This window comes from Sceloporus undulatus, chromosome 5, assembly GCF_019175285.1.
Source record: "Sceloporus undulatus isolate JIND9_A2432 ecotype Alabama chromosome 5, SceUnd_v1.1, whole genome shotgun sequence".
NCBI classification, from domain to species: domain Eukaryota; kingdom Metazoa; phylum Chordata; class Lepidosauria; order Squamata; family Phrynosomatidae; genus Sceloporus; species Sceloporus undulatus.
In genome coordinates, this window is record NC_056526.1 from 117,753,312 (window position 1) to 117,774,527 (window position 21,216).

At 40.5% G+C, this 21,216-nt stretch overlaps 1 protein-coding gene across 1 annotated transcript; it reads left to right on the forward strand.

Moving 5' to 3' along the window:
* Positions 1-2,561: 2,561 nt before the first annotated feature.
* Positions 2,562-15,039, forward strand: UCHL1 (ubiquitin C-terminal hydrolase L1). The gene is made up of 9 exons (XM_042470347.1): positions 2,562-2,710; positions 3,004-3,015; positions 6,329-6,457; positions 7,874-8,024; positions 10,268-10,353; positions 10,450-10,497; positions 11,387-11,456; positions 14,058-14,116; positions 14,596-15,039. The coding sequence occupies exons 1-9, from the start codon at positions 2,678-2,680 to the stop codon at positions 14,680-14,682; spliced, it is 675 nt and encodes a 224-aa protein (XP_042326281.1). The 5' UTR covers positions 2,562-2,677; the 3' UTR covers positions 14,683-15,039.
* Positions 15,040-21,216: the final 6,177 nt, after the last annotated feature.

Consider the following 21,216-nt stretch of genomic DNA (forward strand, 5'->3'; position numbering starts at 1 on the left):
GCACCACATCTCAAATGAACTGATTTTCTTCCTATCTTTTCTTAACCATCCACCTCTCACATCCATACACGGTAATACGGAATACAATGGCTTGTATGCTTCTAGCATTTGTGCTCGGTTGTATATCTTTGCATTTATTTATTTATTTGGAGTATTTATACCCCACTCTTCAGCAACAAAGGCTCTCAGAACAGTTTACAAACTGTTATTTTGACATACCTACCTACATCTCTACCTCCATATGATCCTGTGGCTTCACAAAGGAAGGAGGCATGCTGGATTCCAAGGAAACATCTACTTTGAATTGGCCATTAAATTTCCTTGACTTTAAAAATCTCTCAATGACTGCATGGCCAAAGGAAGAAGTGCCAGCCTACAGATAGCCGTCCTTACCATCTGAACTAAGACCAGAAACAGAAAATGCAGGCCTAGCACTAACATCTTCAATTTTTTTCTCCTGTTTGTCTGATGAAGAAGCCAGTGTGACTTTGAAAGCTTGCAACATATAATTGTGCATTTTGCTTGGTCCAATAAAGGTATCATTGTTTGGACTTTAAATTTCTTGGACTTTGAAAATCTCCCTATTGCTGCATGGCCAGGAGGAGGAGGAACTGGCTGCACAAAATATATCCTCCCCAGTATACCATCTTTACTAAGGACTGAAACAACGTGCAGGCATTTAACTAACATCTCCAGTTGTTTTTTCTTCTCCTCCTGTTTGGTTTGTAACATCTTGCCTGATGAAGAAGCCCATGGAGCTTTGAAAGCTTGCAACAAGAATATTGTGCATTTCGGTTGGCCAATAACTGATGGATTTTTTGTTTGTATTGTTTGGGTGTTGTATGTATTTATTTATTTGACAATAAGTCGGCGTCATGTATAAGGGCAGGTTTTAGGACCAAAATTATGGATTTTGATATGACTCGTGGATAAGTTGAGAGTAGGACTTAGGGTTGCATAAAGAAGGAACTAAAGGTTGAAGCAAGGGAAGACAATGCCAAAGAACTGACAAAACTGCAGGAGGCATAATTGTGTCAATGCTGAACGATGGATGGATGAACGAAAGAGTGGAGAAAGGTCAGTGCTTCCAGGAGAGATTACACTCTTGCTTTTCACCAGGGGATGGCTTCTATTTTTATGAGAGTTAAGGTACAGTTTTTAATGAGAGTACAGTGGGACCTTGTTATACGCTGGGGTTTGGTTCCAGGGTGCCTCCTGGATAACAAAACTGTGGATGCTCAAGTCCCATGAAATATGGCATAGCAAAATGGTGCCGCTTATATCAAATGGGCACAATCAGGGTTTGCTTTTTGGAATTTATATTTGTGGCTTTGATATTTGTGAGTTTGATTATTCACAGATTTGATTAATACGTTCTGTCTAGGAATATCTAGGTCCTCCAGTGTAACTCTATGGTCAACTTTAACTAAAAGTTGCACTGAAAGACCTAGAGATTTCTAGGGAGAATACTCTACTAGGCCTTTGTAGCTTCTCCAGTGCAGTTCTATGGTCAGCGTCTGTCGGATGTTGACCACAGAGTTGCCCTGGAGGACCTAGAGATTCCTAGAGAGGTATCATCTCAGGTAGAAACATTGTGTTTTTGTTATTTGTGGTTTTCCCATATTCACGGGTGTCTTGTGCCCCTAGCCCTAGCGAATACATAGGGACAAGTCTATTTTCAGGCCGTAGATGCTTGAACCCATGCATTAAAAATCTGTGGCTAAGGAGGGCCAGCTGTATTTACATTGCCCTGTGGATTATAAATCAGCTCAGATTTTTTGGAGTCATTTTTTTTACTAAAACTTCTAGACTTATCCATTGATTATAAATTGGGAGAAAGGTGGGATATAAGAAAATAATAATAATTTCTAGACTAATACATGAGTATAAGTTGGGAGAAAGGCAGGATATAAGATAATAATAATAATAATAATAATAACAATAATGAGTATATGCAGTAATTTAACAGTTCCTTGCCCTCAGGGCTACAACCTAGAAAGACATGGCACCAAAAGAGAAGGGAGTGTCAATAGAGAAGGGGATCAAGCCCCCCATTTTAGGCTCTTTTCTATCTCTTTAATGCCTTCCCTTCCCTATGCTTAACCTTCTTCTGATTTCCTGGCTGTAGCCTTGCCATCATACTAATTAATAAATAATAACAATGCATCCCAGCCCTCCCTTCTTCCTCGAGTGTTGCTCTCAGCAACAGCATCTCCCTCAGGTTCATTTGCTGGCAACTTCCATACAACAGATCAGGAGACCTGAGGACTGTGCTAATCCTAAATTGAGGGGGGACTCCAAAGCCTCCTCTCCCCCCCCTTTTCCTCTTAATGGAAGGGGCCATCCAAAGGCGTTCAGGACTCTGCTAACGTCAAACTGAGGGGGACTCCAAAGCCCCCATTCTCCTAATGGAAGGGGCCACCCAAAGGCGTTAAAGAGCGTGAGGAGAGATACCATTAACAAAAGACAGGGGGGTGTGGGGGTCAACTGATTCCTCTCAGAATGGTTTTGCCTGCTCGGTGGTTACCCCCCTCCTTTGCAGTGGTTCCGCCCGGTGTGGCCCTATAAAAGGGTGGGCGGGCGGCCCCTTCTCTTCAGAGCGGGCGGGATCGCGCAGGTGGAAGGAGTGGCAATCATAACTGTGGTGGTTTTTTTCTTCGCAACTGAGAGGGAAACAATGGCGTGGCAAGCGATGGAGATCAACCCCGAGGTGAAGTTGGGCTTTTATTTGGAGGGGGAGAAAGAAAGAGGGAGAGAGAGAAAAGGCTATTCATATCCACACTGGAGAGATAACCCGGTTTGGTACCGCTTTAACTCTTTGTCTGATTCAAGGCTATGGAATTCTGGGAGTTGGAGTTTGTTGTGCGGACCCCACAACAAACTCCAACTCCCAGAATTCCATAGACCTGAACCAAAGACTTAAAGCGGTACCAAACCGGGTTATCTCTCCAGTGTGGATGCAACCCAAATTGTTGCTGACTGTCTTTATTTTTCCCTCCGCAGATGCTGAACAAAGTGAGTGTCCCTCCCTCAGGAGTTGGAAGAAGGAGAAGAGCCAGCGGCTGGGCGTTTTCCCCATCACTCTTGCCATTCATTCATTCATTCAAGAAAGGGTCGAGGGAGGAGGAGGAGGGGGGCGGCGTTGTGGAGTTCTTAGTGCCGCCGGCAGGGGTCGCCCTCGGCTCGCGCTTTGTGCTGTGTCACACTCAAGGACCTGGGTGGGGCTGGGCCTCCAGTAGCAGCAGCAGCAGCAAGAGTGGCCCTCTGCTGTTCAGTAGGCAGAAGGCTTGGCGAGAGAGAGAAAGCTTTGTCATAGGCTGCCTTTGAATTTGGGATGAGCATGGCTTAGTGGTTAAGACACCAGTTGGGAAGATGGGAAGGTTTGGCACTTCAAGGCCCAGGCACTGCATGATGGGGCATCTGTTTTTGGTTTTTATTTTTATTTAAATTATATTACTACTAATAATAATTTGCATTATTAATAATAATAGTAATAATAATATTTATTTATTTATACCCAGCTTTTCAGCCAAAAGGCTATCCGAGGGCTTACAAATTGTTAATTATAATGTTTATAATAATAATATTTAGTTATACCCTGCTCTTCAGCCAGAAGGCTATCAGAATGGCTTACAAATTGACAATTATATTATGTATAATAGTAATACTTATTTATTTATACCCTGCTCTTCAGCCAGAAGGCTATCACAGTGCCTTACAAATGGACAATTACAATATGTATAATAATAATATTTATTTATACCCTGCTCTTCTGCTAGAAGGCTATCACAGTGCCTTACAAATGGACAATTATAACATGTATAATAGTAATATTTATTTATACCTCACTCTTCTGCTAGAAGGCTATCAGAGCGGCTTACAGATTGTTTATTAGACATTTCCTTGCCCTCAGGTTTACAATCTAAAAAGACAAGACACAAAAGAAGAAGGGAATGGGGGTGGGAAAAGGGGATCAGGTCCGGCAGTTCTTCTCTGAGGCATGGACCCCAAGGCAGATAGTATTATTTTCATTAAGGCAAATGTCGTAGGTTTCAGCTAGATAACAGCTCTGCCATCCCCCCTTCCGACAGTTCCAAGAAGGTATCAAAAATGATTGGGGAGAAGGTGGCTTGAAGGGCCGAAAGGGGACCTGTTTTGGGGGAGATGGTAGCCTGAAGGGCCAAAATGGGACCTGTTTTGGGGAGAGGGTGGCTTGAAGGACCAAAAATAGCAACTGTTTGCAGGATGAGGAATGGGATGGCTTAGTGGTTAAAGATACCAGTTCTGACGATCAGAAGGTTGGCAGTTCAAGACCTGAGTGCCATATGATGGGGTGAGCCCCTGTCACTAGTCCCAGCTTCTGCCAACCTAGCAGTTCAAAAGCATTCAAATGCGAGGTACCACTTTCTCGTGGGAAGGTAACAGCGTTTGTACAATCATGCTGGCCTCATGACCACCTGAGCAGTCCTCGGACAACACTGTTTTTTTGGCTTAGAAACAGATGAGCACTGCTCCCTACAGGTGGTTACAACTAGACATTCATGTCAAGGGACTACCTTTACCTTTGTTGACCCTTCATAGAATTGTAGAGTTGGAAGAGACATCAAGGGCCATCCAGTCCAGCCCGATTCTGCCATGCAGGAACTCACAATGAAAGCATCCCCGATAGATGGCCATCCAGCCTCTGTTTAAAAACATCCAAAGAATGAGACTCCACTACTCTAAGAGGGAGTGTATTCCACTGTCGAACAGCCCTTACTGTAAAGAAGTTCCTCCTAGTGTTGAGGTGGAATCTCTTTCCCTGTAGTTTGCATCCATTGTTCCATGTTCTAGTCTCTGGAGTAGCAGAAAACAAGTTTGCCCCATCCTTAATGTGATACCCCTTCAAAGAATAATAATAAAACTTAAATTTAATAATACTTAGACAAGATTGTCATATCACCTCTTAATTGTCTCTTCTCCAGGCTAAACATACCCAGCTCCTTCAGTCTTTCCTCATAAGGCATGGTTTCCAGACCCTTCACCATTTTGGTGGCCCTCCACTGGACATGTGCCAGTTTTCCAACATCCTTTTTGAATCATGGTGCCCAGATCTAGACACATTATTCCAGTTGAGGCCTGACCAAAGCAGAATAGAATGGCTAATCTTCAAGCTAATCTTCCCCAAACAGGTGCAATTTTGTTCCTTCAGGCTATCATCATCCCCAGACAGGTCCCATTTTGTTCCTTAAAGCCACCTTCTCCCCAATCATTTTTGATACTTTTTTTGAAATTGTAGGAGGGGTCAAAGCTGTTAGCTAGCTGAAAGCCATGACATTTGCCTTAATAAAAATACTATTAAAAATAACAAAATGCCAAATGAGGTACCTAAAGAGATGGTTGCTTAAAGGATGATATATGCTAATCTTTTCCCAATTCTGAGGCAGACTATGAAAAAGTTCAGTTGCCCTTTGGCATATTAGAATGGCAGAGGTTTACTGTTCTATGCTGGCTGGATATCCCAAGAATAGTAAAGCATAGCTGTGCCCATGCCTCATAGTTTTACCTAGGTATTTTGTAAATGGGGGAGAAACTGCAAAGTCTCTAATAATGGTGATGAAAATAAATAGCAGAAAAAAATTGGAATGGAAATTACGCATGCTATATTCTCCTTGTCTTTAGCTGTACCATATGTGCAGACACAGATCTAAAGAGTCTAGGTTTTCCTTCTTCACAGTTTGTAATGCCAGTCATGAATGGTGGTGAAGTCTTTCCAAAATGTAGTACAGTGGTACCCCGGGATACGAAAGCACCGCGTTACGAAATTTCCGGGATACGAAAAAATTCCATAGGAAAAAACTGTTCCGGGTTACGTTTTTTTTTTCCGGCTTACGAAAAAAATTTTTGGTGCTTTTCAGCGCTTTTTCGCACGAAATCGCGGCTTCCAGTGCTAGCGCCTATGGCTTTTTCGGGTTGCGAAAGATTTCGGGTTACGAAGGGCGCCGCGGAACGAATTAATTTCGTAACCCGGGGTACCACTGTATACAAATCTTAATAAAATAATTTTACATGATACAGAACAGGAGTAGAGAGCCAGTGTTGTGTGGAGCTAAGATTGTCTTACCCACTGAGCCATTAAACCGTTAGTCACTTTTTCTTAGGCTTGCTCACCTTACGGTTATTGTGAAGATAAAACTGGGCAGAGACCCACGTACACCACCTTGAGCCCATTGAAGGAACAGCATTTATATCTTACAAATAATCTATGCCAGATGGAGAAAGTGTACATCACAAGGATGTTGTAGTTGTTGATGTGCTGTTGAATATTGTTTGTCTCTGAACCATGCAGGTGCTGTCTCGTTTAGGAGTTGCCCCTGGCTGGAGGTTTGTGGATGTGCTGGGGTTTGAGGAGGATTCCTTAAACGCGGTACCCAGTCCAGCTTGTGCTCTACTCCTGCTGTTTCCCCTTACTGCTCAGGTGAACATTAAAGTTAAACAAGCATGCAAAATGGGGATATTTACAACTTGGGAGGTCAAGTTCTGGGGGAAAATATTGTCTGTGCTCTAGTCCTTTCTCTGTTAGAATATATCTGGAAACCTAAGAATCTTAAGCCATGTTTTCATTATGAAGTCGAACAGATAGAATTAGGAATAAAGATTTACTGTCCAAATACTATTACTCAACTTTGTGTAGAACACCAAGCCTGCTTCTCTCTTCCTTTGGCTAATTGCCATCCAAGGGCCACTAGCCAAATGGTTTTGGTCCAAATTTCTTGTGCACAATTGGCATGAACCTGTTAGAAGAACCTGTTAGCTGCTGATTGCTAATATCAAGCCAGGCGTCTTGGAAATAAGTAGTAATAATTAAGATCTCATGTCTGCACTTTCATAAAGCAGCTGCCAAAAAGACCTCTGGCTTCAAATGACATCATCATTTGAGTCTGTAATGCAGTAGTCTCCCTAAACAAAGAATGCCAGTACAGTAGTCTCAAAAAATATCATAAACTGACTACCGCAAACCTTGGCAAATATTTAAAACCAAGTATGAAATAATCTTTCTTAAAACAACTATCTAGAAACTGGAGCTGTAGATTTCTACTTCTGAGCAATGCTAAAAGTGTTAACTTGAGAAATTAAAAAAATTATACCTTGCAATCTTCCTTCTCTGCTTAGGTGCTGTACCTATTAGGTAAGGCTTTTACAGCATTACTGGATCCATCAGCATTAGTGAGCAAAAATATTTAATAGAATTTTAATGTAAAAATAAGGTAACCAAAGAAGTTGATGATAAACAGTGCCTTCAGTCTGCGATCTTAATTTTTCTCATAACAACAAACTAACTCACTTGTACACCAAACAAGTCAAAGAACAGATGGGTATAGAATGGAATGCTGTGGGATATTACCATAGTTCTAAAGAAGCCTGCTGTTTTTAGGGGGAGAGCATAGAGAAAAAGAGCCAGTGTGGTATAGTGTTTTAAGCATTGAACTGCCACTCTGGAGATCCCCACTCAGCCATGAAAACTGACCAGATGACCTTTGACAAGTCACAGTCTCTCAAGAGGAAGGCAAAGGCAAATCCCCTCTGAACAAATCTTGCAAACTCCAGACAAGTTGTGTTTGAATATGATGGTATGTATACTGGAAGAGAGTTTATAGAACAAGCAGAATTTGGACTTTGCAGCTAGCTTAATTTTTTAATTTCTTAAGTTGCTTCCTCTTTGTTTTACATGGCTAGCTTTTCTGTGGGTATGGGTTATACATTCATTCTTCACATGCAAATGTTTTCCTAAACAAAAAAAGTAGTTGTCTGTCTGGCCTAAGGGACTAGTTCAGCTTGGTATGAAACACTGGAGGATTGCTTCCATCTAATGAATACATTTATACATGTGTAGCATGAAAACTTCAGAAAAAAACAGACTGAAGAACTGAAGGGTCAAGAAGTAAGCTCAAAAGTCTATTTTCTGAAGCAGACTGCCAGTAATTCATGTGGAACAATTGGCCTTATACACGCAGTTGCTAACAACCAAGATAAAATACTGTTTGGTAAGTACATGGGAAGAGTGTTACTACTATTAAAAATGTTCCAGGCCTTGCATGACCACATTAAAAAAAATATTCCTAGCTAAGGAGTCTAGGTCTAATTCCTATGAAAAGCAACAGAAATGGCTGCAAAATTGCTAGCTGGAACATATCAGATATGGTTTTAGGTCTCAAAGAATAAATTCCTTTGAAATTTGTACCTAAAGATACATTTCTACTTGTCTTCACTCAGGCAGATTGTGCATTGTAAATATAAACTGGATGTTCATGACCATAATTTTAATTACTTGGGACTGCCATACAGCAAACATTTTGAGTTCTGTTACTTGGGATTCTTTCCCCTTCTTGTAATAACCAGTTTGTTTTATTTTTATCACATCTGTTATGGACTTCTTGCATAACTAACACATTCATATTCTCATGGTTGCAATGATGTTGTCACACTTTTGTCCATAATGGACTGTGTCACTAAATGTTCTTTTCCCTTTTTTGAACTACAATTGTTAGAATCCTCTGTGCTGTTTTGGGAATTTTGAAAGTTGCCCAGAAATCTTTTTAAATTCTGAGGATTTTTTTAAATTACTACATTTGAAATACAAATGCATACAGAAACATACAAATTTCAACTTCCTACCACTCAGCTGTTGCCTAAATTCCTTATACAGTTGGCCCTTTGTCTCCAAGGATTCAAGCATTCATGGCTTGAAAATTTTTTTTTTTTAAAGTATACATTCCAAATAGCACAACTTGATTTTGCCATTTTATATAAGGGACACCACTTTACTATGCCAGTACTATGTATGTATTGCAACTTGAGCATTTTGATACCACTGATTTTGGTATCCAAAGGAGATCTTGGCACCAAACTCCTGTATACCAAGGGACCACTGGAGTAGTACTAGAAGTTTAATAAATAGTGGGACTGTAAAGTCTATCAAGTAAGATTTCAAGCAAGTAAGCTTATTTACTCCCTACCCCCCCTCCCGAAATGTTAGGTCTTTGTAAGGAACTTCTATAAATAAGACTTGCTTCCTTAATTCTAGGTGTGCGGAGGGAAGTTGTTAATTGCTTAATGGTGTGGGAAGCATTTTGTAGATATTAAGCATCACTTACCTCATAACATAAAGGCTCTGAGATCACCATTATAGCAAGGCCAGCAGCAGTTTCACAAGTTACTTTTCAGTTTAACACCAATGAGGAAGATTTCATTCCCAGAGTGAAAATTAATGAATGATTAAACTGCCATTGCAGCATCTATCAGTAGAAACTTTATCCCAGTAGCCTTTTTTATTTTTTCAATTGTTTTTAACAAATGGATTACAATTACAGTGGTACCCCGGGTTACGAATTTAATTCGTTCCGCAGCGCCGTTCGTAACCCGAAAGATTTCGCAACCCGAAAAAAGGCTTTCTGCTAGTGCTGGAAAGCCGCGGCTTTTAAATTTTGTGCCAAAAAGCGCCGGAACACACCGAAAAAAATTTCATAACCCGAAAAATCTTTCGTTACCCGGAACAGTTTTTTCCAAGCTAACTTTTTCGTACCCCGGAAATTTCGTAACGCGATCAATTCGTATCCCGGGGTACCACTGTACCATGCAGTTATATTAAAATACAGACAAAAAGGCATGCTACAAAGGGACTAGGGCAGGGGGTGGGGCTGTGGCCACTGGTGTGAGGAAGCAGAGGCTGGGACAGAAGCAGCACCATCAGTTTTGCAGAGCTGTGTGATGATTATCTCCAACACAAGATGTTTGCATGTGCTTGACTAACGGGGTTGTGGCACCTTACATGCTTGATTACCAAGTGTGATCCGAAAAGAAATAACAAAAAGTTATGAGTTTTAAGTGGAAATGTCCTCACAGATTTTATAGAAACAGCATACAGATTGCAGCAAATGTAGAAGCACAGCTCATTTTCTAGGAAGTCGGTGGAAAGCCTCTTCTGACATGACATCTCTGTTTTGGGACACTAAATGGAACATGCTTGCACTCAGAGCATTTAAAATCAATAAAATTATTTAAGCCACTAGCAGCTTTATATGCCATGTTCACAAAGCTACATGAAATACAATATTAAAAGAGAAATATGATTGGAAATAATGAACGTGAACTGGATCAAAGTTGTGCAATTTCTGGCTTAATACTTGATAAAAATTGACTGCATAGAGACTTGCAAATATTGCTGGTAGAAGGTATTGCCACTCTGCACTTAACTGTTTTGTTAGATCTTCATTTTTATTTCTTGCAGATGAGGGGTCTGCACTGAAAGAGTTCCTTAATGCAACAGCTGACCTCTCTCCAGATGAGAGGGCAAAACGTCTTGAAAACCATAAGGTATATGTTTAGACAGTAGGTGGAGGGATCTTAAATGGTGTGTGCCATAGGGTTTTTCTTTTTAAATGACTTGTTTGTTTCTTTATTCTTCTTCAGGCGATTCAGGATGCCCACAATGCAGTAGCACAAGAAGGCCAATGTCGGGTAAATGCATATTACATTTTTAGTTTTCCAGGAGTATAATGAAGGAAACAGGGCAGGCATGCATTTAGATTCTATGCTTTCTACGTATGTGTGCACACATACACACTCTCTCCATATAGTAAGATAAGACAAACGTTGAGAACAAAAGGCAAAAGTTGAGAACGAGACTATGAGAGTGTGCTTTTCAAGACAGTGAACTCAATCTATCTCCTTTAGCATAGCCAGTTTCAAAGATGGTGATAGTTGTAGTCCAAGAACACCTAGGGTCACCGGCTTCCTGCTCCTGCTTAGAACATGAAGCTATATTGAAAACATAGCCATTTCTGTCCTGGATCAAGCTTTTAGAAAATGATAGTGCTAATTAGTGATAGAAGCCAGATGTGCTTAGCATCTTAGAATAGCTTTGCCCTTGAAATAGTCTCTGAACACAGCATATATGCAGATAAAATTGTTGTCATCTTTGAAGCATAATGAAGAGGGGAAACAGTGTTGACTAAGCCAGAGCTTCCTGGTGGATGTCTAAACTTGCGCATGCTTGGATTTTCTGCACATCTTTGTTTCACCCTGAGCTGAGCAGTACATTAGATACTATTTTATTGAACTGCAGTTGTCTTCACCACTGGCTGGAGTGGCTAGAGCTATTAGCAGTTGCACTCCAGGCACACCTGTTGTTTCACATTTTACCCACTCCTGGTATTTGTATATATATTGCATATATTGGGACATAGAGGTGACTTAAAACAGTCTAGCAATGAAACATGAATTGCTGAAAAAGTTATTTAACATATTCTTATTTAAAAAGGGGCCAACACATAAAAGTACTATCTGACTGTATCATCCTTAATTGGTCTTGTAAGGTTTCTAATTTTTTTACTTTATTTAAACTTAGGTTGAAGATGATAAAGTGAACTTCCACTTCATTCTGTTTGCCAGTGTTGATGGGCAGCTCTATGAATTAGGTATGTGCGTTTGAAAATGTGAATTATACAAATGGACTGGGTGCTGGGTTCTTTGTTTAGAGTAAATCCTAGACATATGATACAACTCTCCAAATAACATTTACAGGCTATACAGTGTGCCCGTGCCATACCTGGGCACACCATATGCGGCTTTAATCATATGCTGAAGCCGCACAGCAATCAAATAAATGTTTTCAATGGGGTGTGAGCATACTCAGGATTTCCCTTCCAAGTAAGGGATGGGCCCACTGTACGTACTAGTGGTTTATGCTTACATTTAAAAAGGGAGAAACCACTCTTTATGGAACATAATGATTTTAAATTGTTAATTGGATTGCATTCCAAAAGCATACATCCTGGAAATGAAGAGATGTTCACGATGTAGCAGACACTTGCAAAGAGATGCAGGTATCCAAATATGGTATACCCATGTGCTAGGTCAATGTCCTTGGATACTACTACTTATGAGATACTTTTTCACCTTCACAGTTTACAGTAAACTGTACCAATAAAGCATGTGGATGTCCCATTTGTGATCATGCTGGTCTTTCCAGAGAAGGAAAAGGATCTGGTATCTTGCAACGGCAGACAAGAACATTATGCTTTCACTATCAGTGAGCTGTGGCAACAGCATTTGTAAGGAATGTATTTTTAGAATAGTGATCCAGGTTTGGGTTCTCTTGTCTGCTTTTGGAAGTGCAGATAGTTGAGCAGAGTTGGTAAATTGTCATGACCAGATGGCTGCTATTGATATTTTTTAAAACAATCCCTTGCTTATTTATTGTTGTATTATTGTTGTTATTGAGAATACTGCAGTGAGGGAGTATATACCTTCCCCAACAAAAGAAGGTTGGTTGAAATTGACTCTCTGATACAGAAAATACAGTCACTGTGGCCATTAGCTAATCTGAGGTGCCTATGCTATTGATTATTGCAAAAAGTATTTAAGTGGTTATTAGCAACAACTAAAAAATACACAGTGCTGTGAAGCTGGCTAGGAAGAAAATCTTAGGTCCTAAATCTGCCTTCCAAAACTTTCTAAGTAGATTGGACTGCAGCTCCCCAAATTTCTGACCATTGGCCATGAAGGCTGGTGCTCATGGGAGATGAAATTCACAACATCCAGAGGGATCATGATTGGAAAATGCTGACCTCAGTCTTTCATTAAATGTAATGCAAATAGTAAGAGTGTAAATAAAAACCAGGTAGCAGTTGGAACAGAGCTACCTAGCGAAAGTTTTAGGGTTTTCTTTGTTCTCTATTAAATGCTTTCAAGATAGAAGGAAAAAGCACATAACATACAAAATTAGGCCTGCGTTTCCATCTGAACTGTTTATAGACCAAAGTATTACAATGGATTTTGGACCTTTTAAATTGAGATTGAGCTATCCCTTATATAGAAATCTGAAATACTCCAAAATTGAAATTGTCCACAAGTGGCTGAGATAGTGACACCTTTGCTTTCTGGTAGTTCAGTATACACAAACTTTGTTTCATTCACAAAATTATTAGAAATATGTATAAAATTACTTTCAGGCTATGTGTATACAAAACATAATTGAATTGAGTGTTTAGATTTGGGCTTCATCGCCAAGATATCTCATTATGTACAGTATATGCAAATATTCCAAATTTCAAAAAAATCCAAAACATATCTGGTCCTAAGCATTTTGGATAAGGGAGACTCAACCTGCGGTCTCTGAAAGAAAATCTACAGTAAATATAAATAACTGATATAAAACTTAAATATGCTTCCATATCCAGTACCTTAATCTCTACATAATTGGGTATTGTTGTAGCTGTGTGCCTCCAAGTCATTTTTGATTTACAGTGTGACTCTAAGGCGAAACTATCATAGGGTTGTCTTGCCAAGTTTCTTCAGAGGGGCTTTGCCATAGCTGCCATCTGAGACTGAGAGAGTGTAACTTGCAAAAGTCATCCAGCACATATTCCTAAATAAGCTTTTTCTAGTCAGTTGTTAAGATGCAAATTCATACACAAATGCCAACCTTCTGAGTGTCACCAATAGAAAAAGGGAGTGCCAAAGATCAAACATAGTGCACACTTTAAAGTGTGAAATACTAGCACCTATCGGCTATTTCAGCTGTTGTTCATGAGGACAAAAAAGACTCTTGAGTAATAAACCTGTCAGGCTTCTCTGTGGTGATGAGCAAAGGTTGTTGGTGGCAGCCTCTGGAAGGAGAGTGTGGGTTACTAATGAAGAACTAGGTAGGTGCTGAGCAAAGAAGAGAGGCAGGCTTTTCCAATTCAACTCTACTCTAAAGTTAGAATAAATAATAGGCATATCCCACAAAAATGGTACTGTCCATCAGCTTGTTGGAAGAGATTGAGAGTGTTGACTTTCTTGGACTATAATTCTCAGAATCCCCTAGTTTGCATGGACAGTGGCTGGTTTCCCAAGCTCTGCTTGACTGCATTCTCAAGAGAATTCCAAGACACAGCCATGTTAGTCTGGGGTATCTTTAGTGCAAAGGGATCTTGTAACACCATTGAGACACTAAAAGAAAGAAGCTGGTAGCATGAGTTTTCACATACTTCAATCTACTGCCTCAGATAAATCCAAAATATCTTCTTTTACAGATGGCCGAATGCCCTTCCCTATAAATCATGGTGCTAGTTCAAGTGATACCCTGCTGAAGGTAAGCATCCTTCTATTTGATGATGGAGTCATTATTTTAACTCTTAATTAGATTCCTAGGTCACTATACATTGTACCTTCTGATAGATCAGTTCTATATTTTGTTCGTTGTAGCCTCTTTAAGTTAGTAGAAGATATCCTAGTTGGGAGCAAGAGTAGCTAAAAGGGGCTTCTGTTGCATTAATTGAAACATCAGCTGAGCAGTTTTAACTACTGGAAAGCATAAATGCCAAAGTTTTGCTTGTCCAACTGAATTGCAGCTACTAACTACATTGTGGAGGGCACATGCTTGATGAAATTGTGGTTTTTTCCCCTTGGCAGAAATGAGTCCTTTGGGTTTCATTTATCTAGCTTGCAGCTTTGTTGGGATAACTGAATGCCATGTTTCACCTTTTCTAGGGAGTGGATTTCCAAGTCTACAGTGGTTATACATTGTCTTATATTAAGAATACTAAGATGTCACAATGTTTTTTTCCTAAGGCTTCTGCCAAGGTCTGCCGGCAGTTCACAGAACGTGAGCAAGGAGAGGTTCGCTTTTCTGCTGTGGCACTATGCAAGTCTGCCTGAAGGTCAGAAGTTTAAAGCAGCCCTGTAGCATATCACAGAAAGCAGTTCAAGCCTGTAGTGCTTCAGTGCTTAAGTTTAAAAAAAGAGGAAACCCCCCACAGCTCTTCTTGGTCTTGAGTTTAAACTGTTGCTGAACCTGTTCTCCCCACGCCCTTACAGCAGCTTCAGCGATGCTTGTCCTAAAAGCAGAGCTCAGATTCTCCCAACACTTTAAATGTGTCAGATACTGGGACTCTTTATGACTGTAACTTGTTTCACTGTTTCATAGGGCTTTGACTTGTTCTTCCCAAGTTGTTTCTCAAACTGTTGTGACTTCATGTTAATCACAAGAATAAATATTTTGTTGCTATTCCAAAACCCATGCTTTCTGTTCTGTAGTGCTATATGAACCTCCAGGATTGAAATGGGATAGATGATAAAAACCAGAGCTTGTAGAAAAATACTTTTTGGACTTCAACTCCCAGAATTCATACAGGTGATGGGATTCTGGAGTTGTAAATTCTTCTAAGAGATGACTCAAGATGATCAAAAGAAATGGAAAAAGTCTGATTAAAACTAAAGCTGCACTTTAAATGCAGGTGTTTGAGTACATGCTCTGTTAGTTTTGTCAATATACAGACTTCATTTCTGAAGTCAATTTCACTTGAACAATTTGGTTTTAATCCACAAACAGTCCATAGCAGAGGTTTCATCAGATATGTGGATTGTGAGCTATCAAACCCAAAGGAGGTGGTGAATCAATCTACTACCTTGTTAAGTCTACAAAATGAATTTCTGAATTATATATCGAACTTCGTTATTTCTTTTACTTAAAGAAACTGTATATGAAGAGCAAAAACATGTAACTTAAAAAGGCATTATCCAAGATTTTAGGTACATAATGATAATGGTGCTTTCTGCACCGCCATTTGGGACGTCCTCCGGACGTCCCATTTTAAAAAAGGGGCGTCTCTTATAGACGCCCCTGGGCCAGATGGCGCCGGCCCTTCTACATGGCCGGCGCCATCTTTGCGTATCGGACGCTGAGCGTCCGTACGCGTTGCGCCGCTTGTGATGTAGCGAGCGCGCCCCTGACGCCTCGCTACGTCGCAAACGCGACGGAAAAAGAAGCTCCATTTTGGAGCTTTTTTTTTCGGTCCGCGCGGGACTCGGGCCGTGTGAAGGCTCCGACTCCCCCGCGGACCTACTGGCGGCGGCGGCAGACCGCCGCAAAGCAGCGGTCTGTACCCCGCCAATGAAAACATAGCAGGTATTAACAAAGTTATTCCAAAACCTGTTGCTCTCAGTTCAACTGGTATTTAATCAGGCCTGAGCTTCAAAGGAGAGCACTTTGTTAAGCTCTCATTACAAATTAATAGTTCTTTAGTTGATTGTAACTATATAGGCTGGTGCTCGCCCACAGAAAAGGCTTTGTTAATTGGGGGAAGATAGTTTGCTTGCATCTTTCAGCTGCATGGATCAAAGAACATGGCCTGAAAACTGCCTTGTCCTGTAAGCAATGTGTGTGGGAAAGGAGGTGAGAAGAATCTGGTCTAGAGCAGCAGAATAGCTTGTGAACCTCAGACGATACATTCAGACTCTCAGTGCAAGTCTTCATATGATCTCTCTCGGCTAAAGGACAACACAGATAAGCTGAACATGAGTCAACAGTGTGATGCGGCAGCTAAAAAGGCCAATGCAATTTTAGCCTGCATCAATAAAAGTATAGTGTCTAGATCAAGAGACGTAATTGTGCCATTGTATTCTGCTCTGGTCAGGCCCCACCTGGAATATTGTGTCCAGTTCTGGGCACCACAATTCAGAAAGGACATTGAGAAACGAGTGTGTCCAGAGGAGGGCGACTAAAATGGTGAAAGGTCTGGAAACCTTGCCCTATGAGGAATGACTCAGGGAACTGGGGATGTTTAGCCTGGAGAAGAGAAGGTTAAGAGGTGATATGATAGCCCTGTTTAAATATTTGAAAGGATGTCATATTGAGGAGAGGGAGCAAGCTTGTTTTCTGCTGCTCCAGATAACAGGACCCAGAACAATGGATGCAAGCTACAGGAAAAGAGATTCCACCTCAACATTAGGAAGAACTTCGTGACAGTAAGGGCTGTTCGACCGTGGAACACACTCCCTCGGAGTGTAGTGGAGTCTCCTTAGAGGTCTTTAAGCAGAGGATGGATGACCATCTGTTGGGGATGCTTTGATTTGGATTTCCTGCATGGCAGGGGGTTGGACTGGATGGCCCGTGTGGTCTCTTCCAACTCTATGATTCTATGACAGTTGGAACTGGTTACTAGGTAGACACTGCCAAGTTATCTTGATTAAAGCGATTCCACATTCTGAATATGTCACACATTTCCCTATAGTATTATGCAGCTAAGCAACAAGCTAAGGCATGAAAGCAGTGAGCATGTGTTGGAACAGAAGGTGTCTCAAAAAAAATCACAACTGATCTCTATAGACAAAGCCTAATCTTGGTTTTAATTAATGATACTTCATCTCTAAATCAAACCCTAGCCACTTGTTTATTATGATAAAGAGATGAAGCATGTCTGTTTTTATTTTGAATGTTGTCAAGAACTTTAAACTGACAGATTTCTCAAAATGCTTCACTCTTAGGGAAGTTTGTATGGTCTGTCAGGTACATTTTTAAACTATTATGAACAACATTTGGCACATTCCATTATTTTGTTGCCCTCAAGGACATCAAGGTACACGAATCCAGATACAGATTTTGTAGATTTAAAGAAAAGCACAGTTCTCAGTGGTTCCTAGTTATATGAGATAAAATTGTTGTGTGCCTTCCAGTTATTTCCAACTTGAGTTGAACCTAAGATGAATCTGTCATGGGGTTTTCTTGGCAAGATTTCTTAAGGAAGCTAAGGTGATCACTGCCTTCTGAGGCTGGGAGTGGGTGACTTGCCCAAGATCACACAGTGGATTTCCCAGAATCCTAGTCCAGTACTCAGATTTGTAAACCATACTGTGCCTCATAGGATAAAGTAGATAGGCACAAAATGGGCAAGACTACCAGACACAGGACACTTATTTTAATCAAATTTTCCCTGTAGTATTCCATTGCTCTCTTTGCTGCTCCTCCTCATGGAATAATGTTAATCCCCCCCAACCCCCCAAAAGCAGCATATGAATATTCAAATACATTCCATATTTCCTTATTATTACATCTGCATAAAAGTTAAACTATACATGCAGTTCCAGAGTTCGTTTTTGACAACTGATCAGCTGTTATTTTCTTAAGGAGGGGAAGTACTAGCTCAGACTATGATGGGAAAACTAGCAAACAGCCACCATCATACCATGAAGGGCAAAAAAGGACAGCAAAGATCCCTTCTAAAAGAGCATCTAGGGCAGGTATGTGATCCTCCTTTTGCATTCAGCTTATTGAAAACCCCAATGAGGATCATATGTGTTAGCAGGTTCTTTCTTCCACTCTGGCCTTGGGCAAGCTTCCTGTCACTGGAGGGCAGACTTCAGGTTTTGCCTATGCAGCATCTATTGCAAACAGTTCTGTATGAAAGAGTACTGTCAGGGCTGCCACATTTATGGGGGAAATTGCTGCACTGGCAAATTTGTGTTCTGTCTTTCAAGGAAAGGAATAGCACTGAAACTCAAAGGTTGAAAGCTGATTCTGATGGTAGGTCTATGCAGCTTTTTTACCTACTGGTTTGAATGCAGCCTGCCAGCTCCCTAGAGCAGTCCACCAGTTGGTTTCCACAGTACGGCAGAAATGGCAGTTTGTCAAGAATTTGGCAGGCCACAGTACATGACTTTATTTGCCTTTGCAAATCCAGGATTGTGTAGCTTTGCCTTAATGCTAGTATGAACAAGTGCATTTAAGCCTATAATGAAAATCTCTGCAATACCTGAGCATAGCAATTTGAAAAAAGCCTTGAAAAAATAGGTTTCAGCCTGAATTCATTTCACCTCATATACAGTGATTATCATTTTTATTTATAGCTACTAAAAGACTTGGGAGGTCCCTGAGCATGCCTTACATTTCCTTTTAGGAAGGGGTGGCAACTAGTTCATTAAGTTGGTCGCCCTATCAGGATCCATATCCAGCTGTGGCCATGAGCAGAGTGAAAGTGGGTACTGTTAACACAACTGCAAGCCTGGCATACATGAGATCCTATTGAATGTATTTGAGAAGGGATGGGGCACAATATGCCCTTTAATGCACCAAAATGCTTTGAAGTTCAAATCTTTTTGTAGGAATTACTGCAAAGCAGAAAAAAGGAAAATCTGCTTTTAGATTTATGGGACCTTTATCACACAAGCCTTGGTCTCACTGCAATTGCATTATTTAAAAGGAGCAGAAACATACCAGGTTGGGAGCTTTTATTATTAAACTTCAGTAGTGTGATGGGGCCAGTGACGGTCCTGCACCCTCTTTCCCCCCGAAATTATTTTATTTTGTAACACAATTCTGGAGTTAGGGGAGTAATAGTAATTTTAATTAGGGGAGAGAAAACAGGCTGATTGGAAATGGGGAGGGGGGAAAGAGACTGACACAACGTGACTGCTCAGGACAGCTTTGTTGTTTGACTATTTTGTACCATGCTATGTCTCTAGATGGCAGACTTGGGATATTTATTCTCGAGTATGAATTCAGACCCGACCAGCAGCCTCTTTTTCCAACTTTTACATGCTCATAGACGTAAAAAATTGAACAGCACATATCCTGAACTTCCAACTTTAAAGTGAAAACCATCATTGATCAGAGTTCTCCAGAGATAAAGAATGGTGCCATTCTAGCCCAGTTGTCTCTGTGGTGAAATTCCCATAATTTGCAGTGACAATTAGGGTGGCAAAAACTTTGACTCCATTCTGGAAGTGCCAATAAGGACTGAAGGAGGGCCGTACCAGCTAAGTTGTCATGTGGAAGCTTTCTAGCTGGTTGTGACAAGCAACACCTACTGAAATTTCTTCTACACAACCATTAAAGATAAGAGAGTTGTCTTCAGTTTTCTCTTTGGCAACTCTAGCCACCAACCTGTAAACTCTACGATACCCAAAGTTCTCTAGGCAATGCATCATACATTGAAAATATAAAAGACGAATAATGAAAACAGAATGATAAAACCAAGATAAAATCAGCAGTACATAGTAAGAAAAAACAACAGTCTAGCACCTGAAAGTCACAGGAAAATAGTGTGCTGTAAAGTCTAGCAAATGTAAAGTCTCTATACCACAATGGCATTAGAAGAGGTGGCTGATATTCACTGGAGTTGCTTGTTTTGGCACAGTTTATGAAGTGGAACAAAAAACATTTTTTTTTGACAAGGACCTCCACATGTTTCAGCTATCTCTATAAAGCTACACTGTTCCTCAGTGGTCAAGAGTGTTTTTTATCAACTTCATATGGTTCTCCATACATTTCTTTTCTGGATATGGATAATCCAGCCAAAGTGGCTCATGCTCTGATTGTCTCATGAATGGATTATTGTAATACACTGTACATCAAGCTACCATTGAAAATTATGCAAACGCTTCTGCTAGTGCAGAATGCAACAACCAGACTTGTAACTGGTACAGATAGATTCACATCACGCTGATATTAAAATAAATACAATGGCTTCCTATTTGCCCTTGAGGTCAATTCAAAGTGCTAGTGCTTACCATTAAAGCTTTAAATGGACTGGAATACAAATAGCTTAAGAAGGAGTACTTCTCTTTTGACCAGCTTGTTTGTTTGGGGTTGGTAGGTGGGGTTCCTAGTATTCCTGATTACATTATGAGAAGAAAAAAACACTTTCCCTATTGTAAAACACTCTCCTTATGGAGATGTAACTTACACCAACATTATATAATTTCTGTTGCCAAACCCTCTTTGCTTATGTATTTCTTTCTGGGTTCTGTTGGGCCAACTATATCTGAAAGCAGTGCCGGAAGAAACAATGGTGTGTGTGCCCATGGACTGCATGCGCTGCCGCTACACCGCACCACCGCGAGCACAAGCCCCATGACTTGACATGGGGCTCGAGCATATGCGCTATTTCTTTTACGCAGGGGGGGACGAAACGGATCCCCCATGTAATAAAAGGGCACACTGTATTTCAAATCCAACCACAATTTGAGTCCACACACACATTCACATATATTCAAACGCACGCACGCACGTACGTGTGTGTGTGTATATATATATATACATATATATATACCGTTTGTTCTCTCATTGTTCCCTCCTCTACTGAAAATACCACTATCCAAGGTGAAAAGGGTCTATCCCTTGGCAACAGCAGTTCCAACAATCTCTCTCTTTCTGAACTTAACCAGTAAATGCAAGCCCTTCCTTGGGTTTACCAACCCAATCAGGCCAAAACCAATAATTAACAGTGGTTACATTTGCACAGGCCTTGCCAACTGGTTTATAAAATACATAAAATAGCAATTTGTATATTTCATAAACAAAAGGAAATTGGGCTTAGGAACTTTGTACCTTTTTAAACAATATATGTATTGTAAATGTATATGTTATATCTATTTTGTACTTTTTACAGTGCTCTCATGCCGTACATAGGCTCG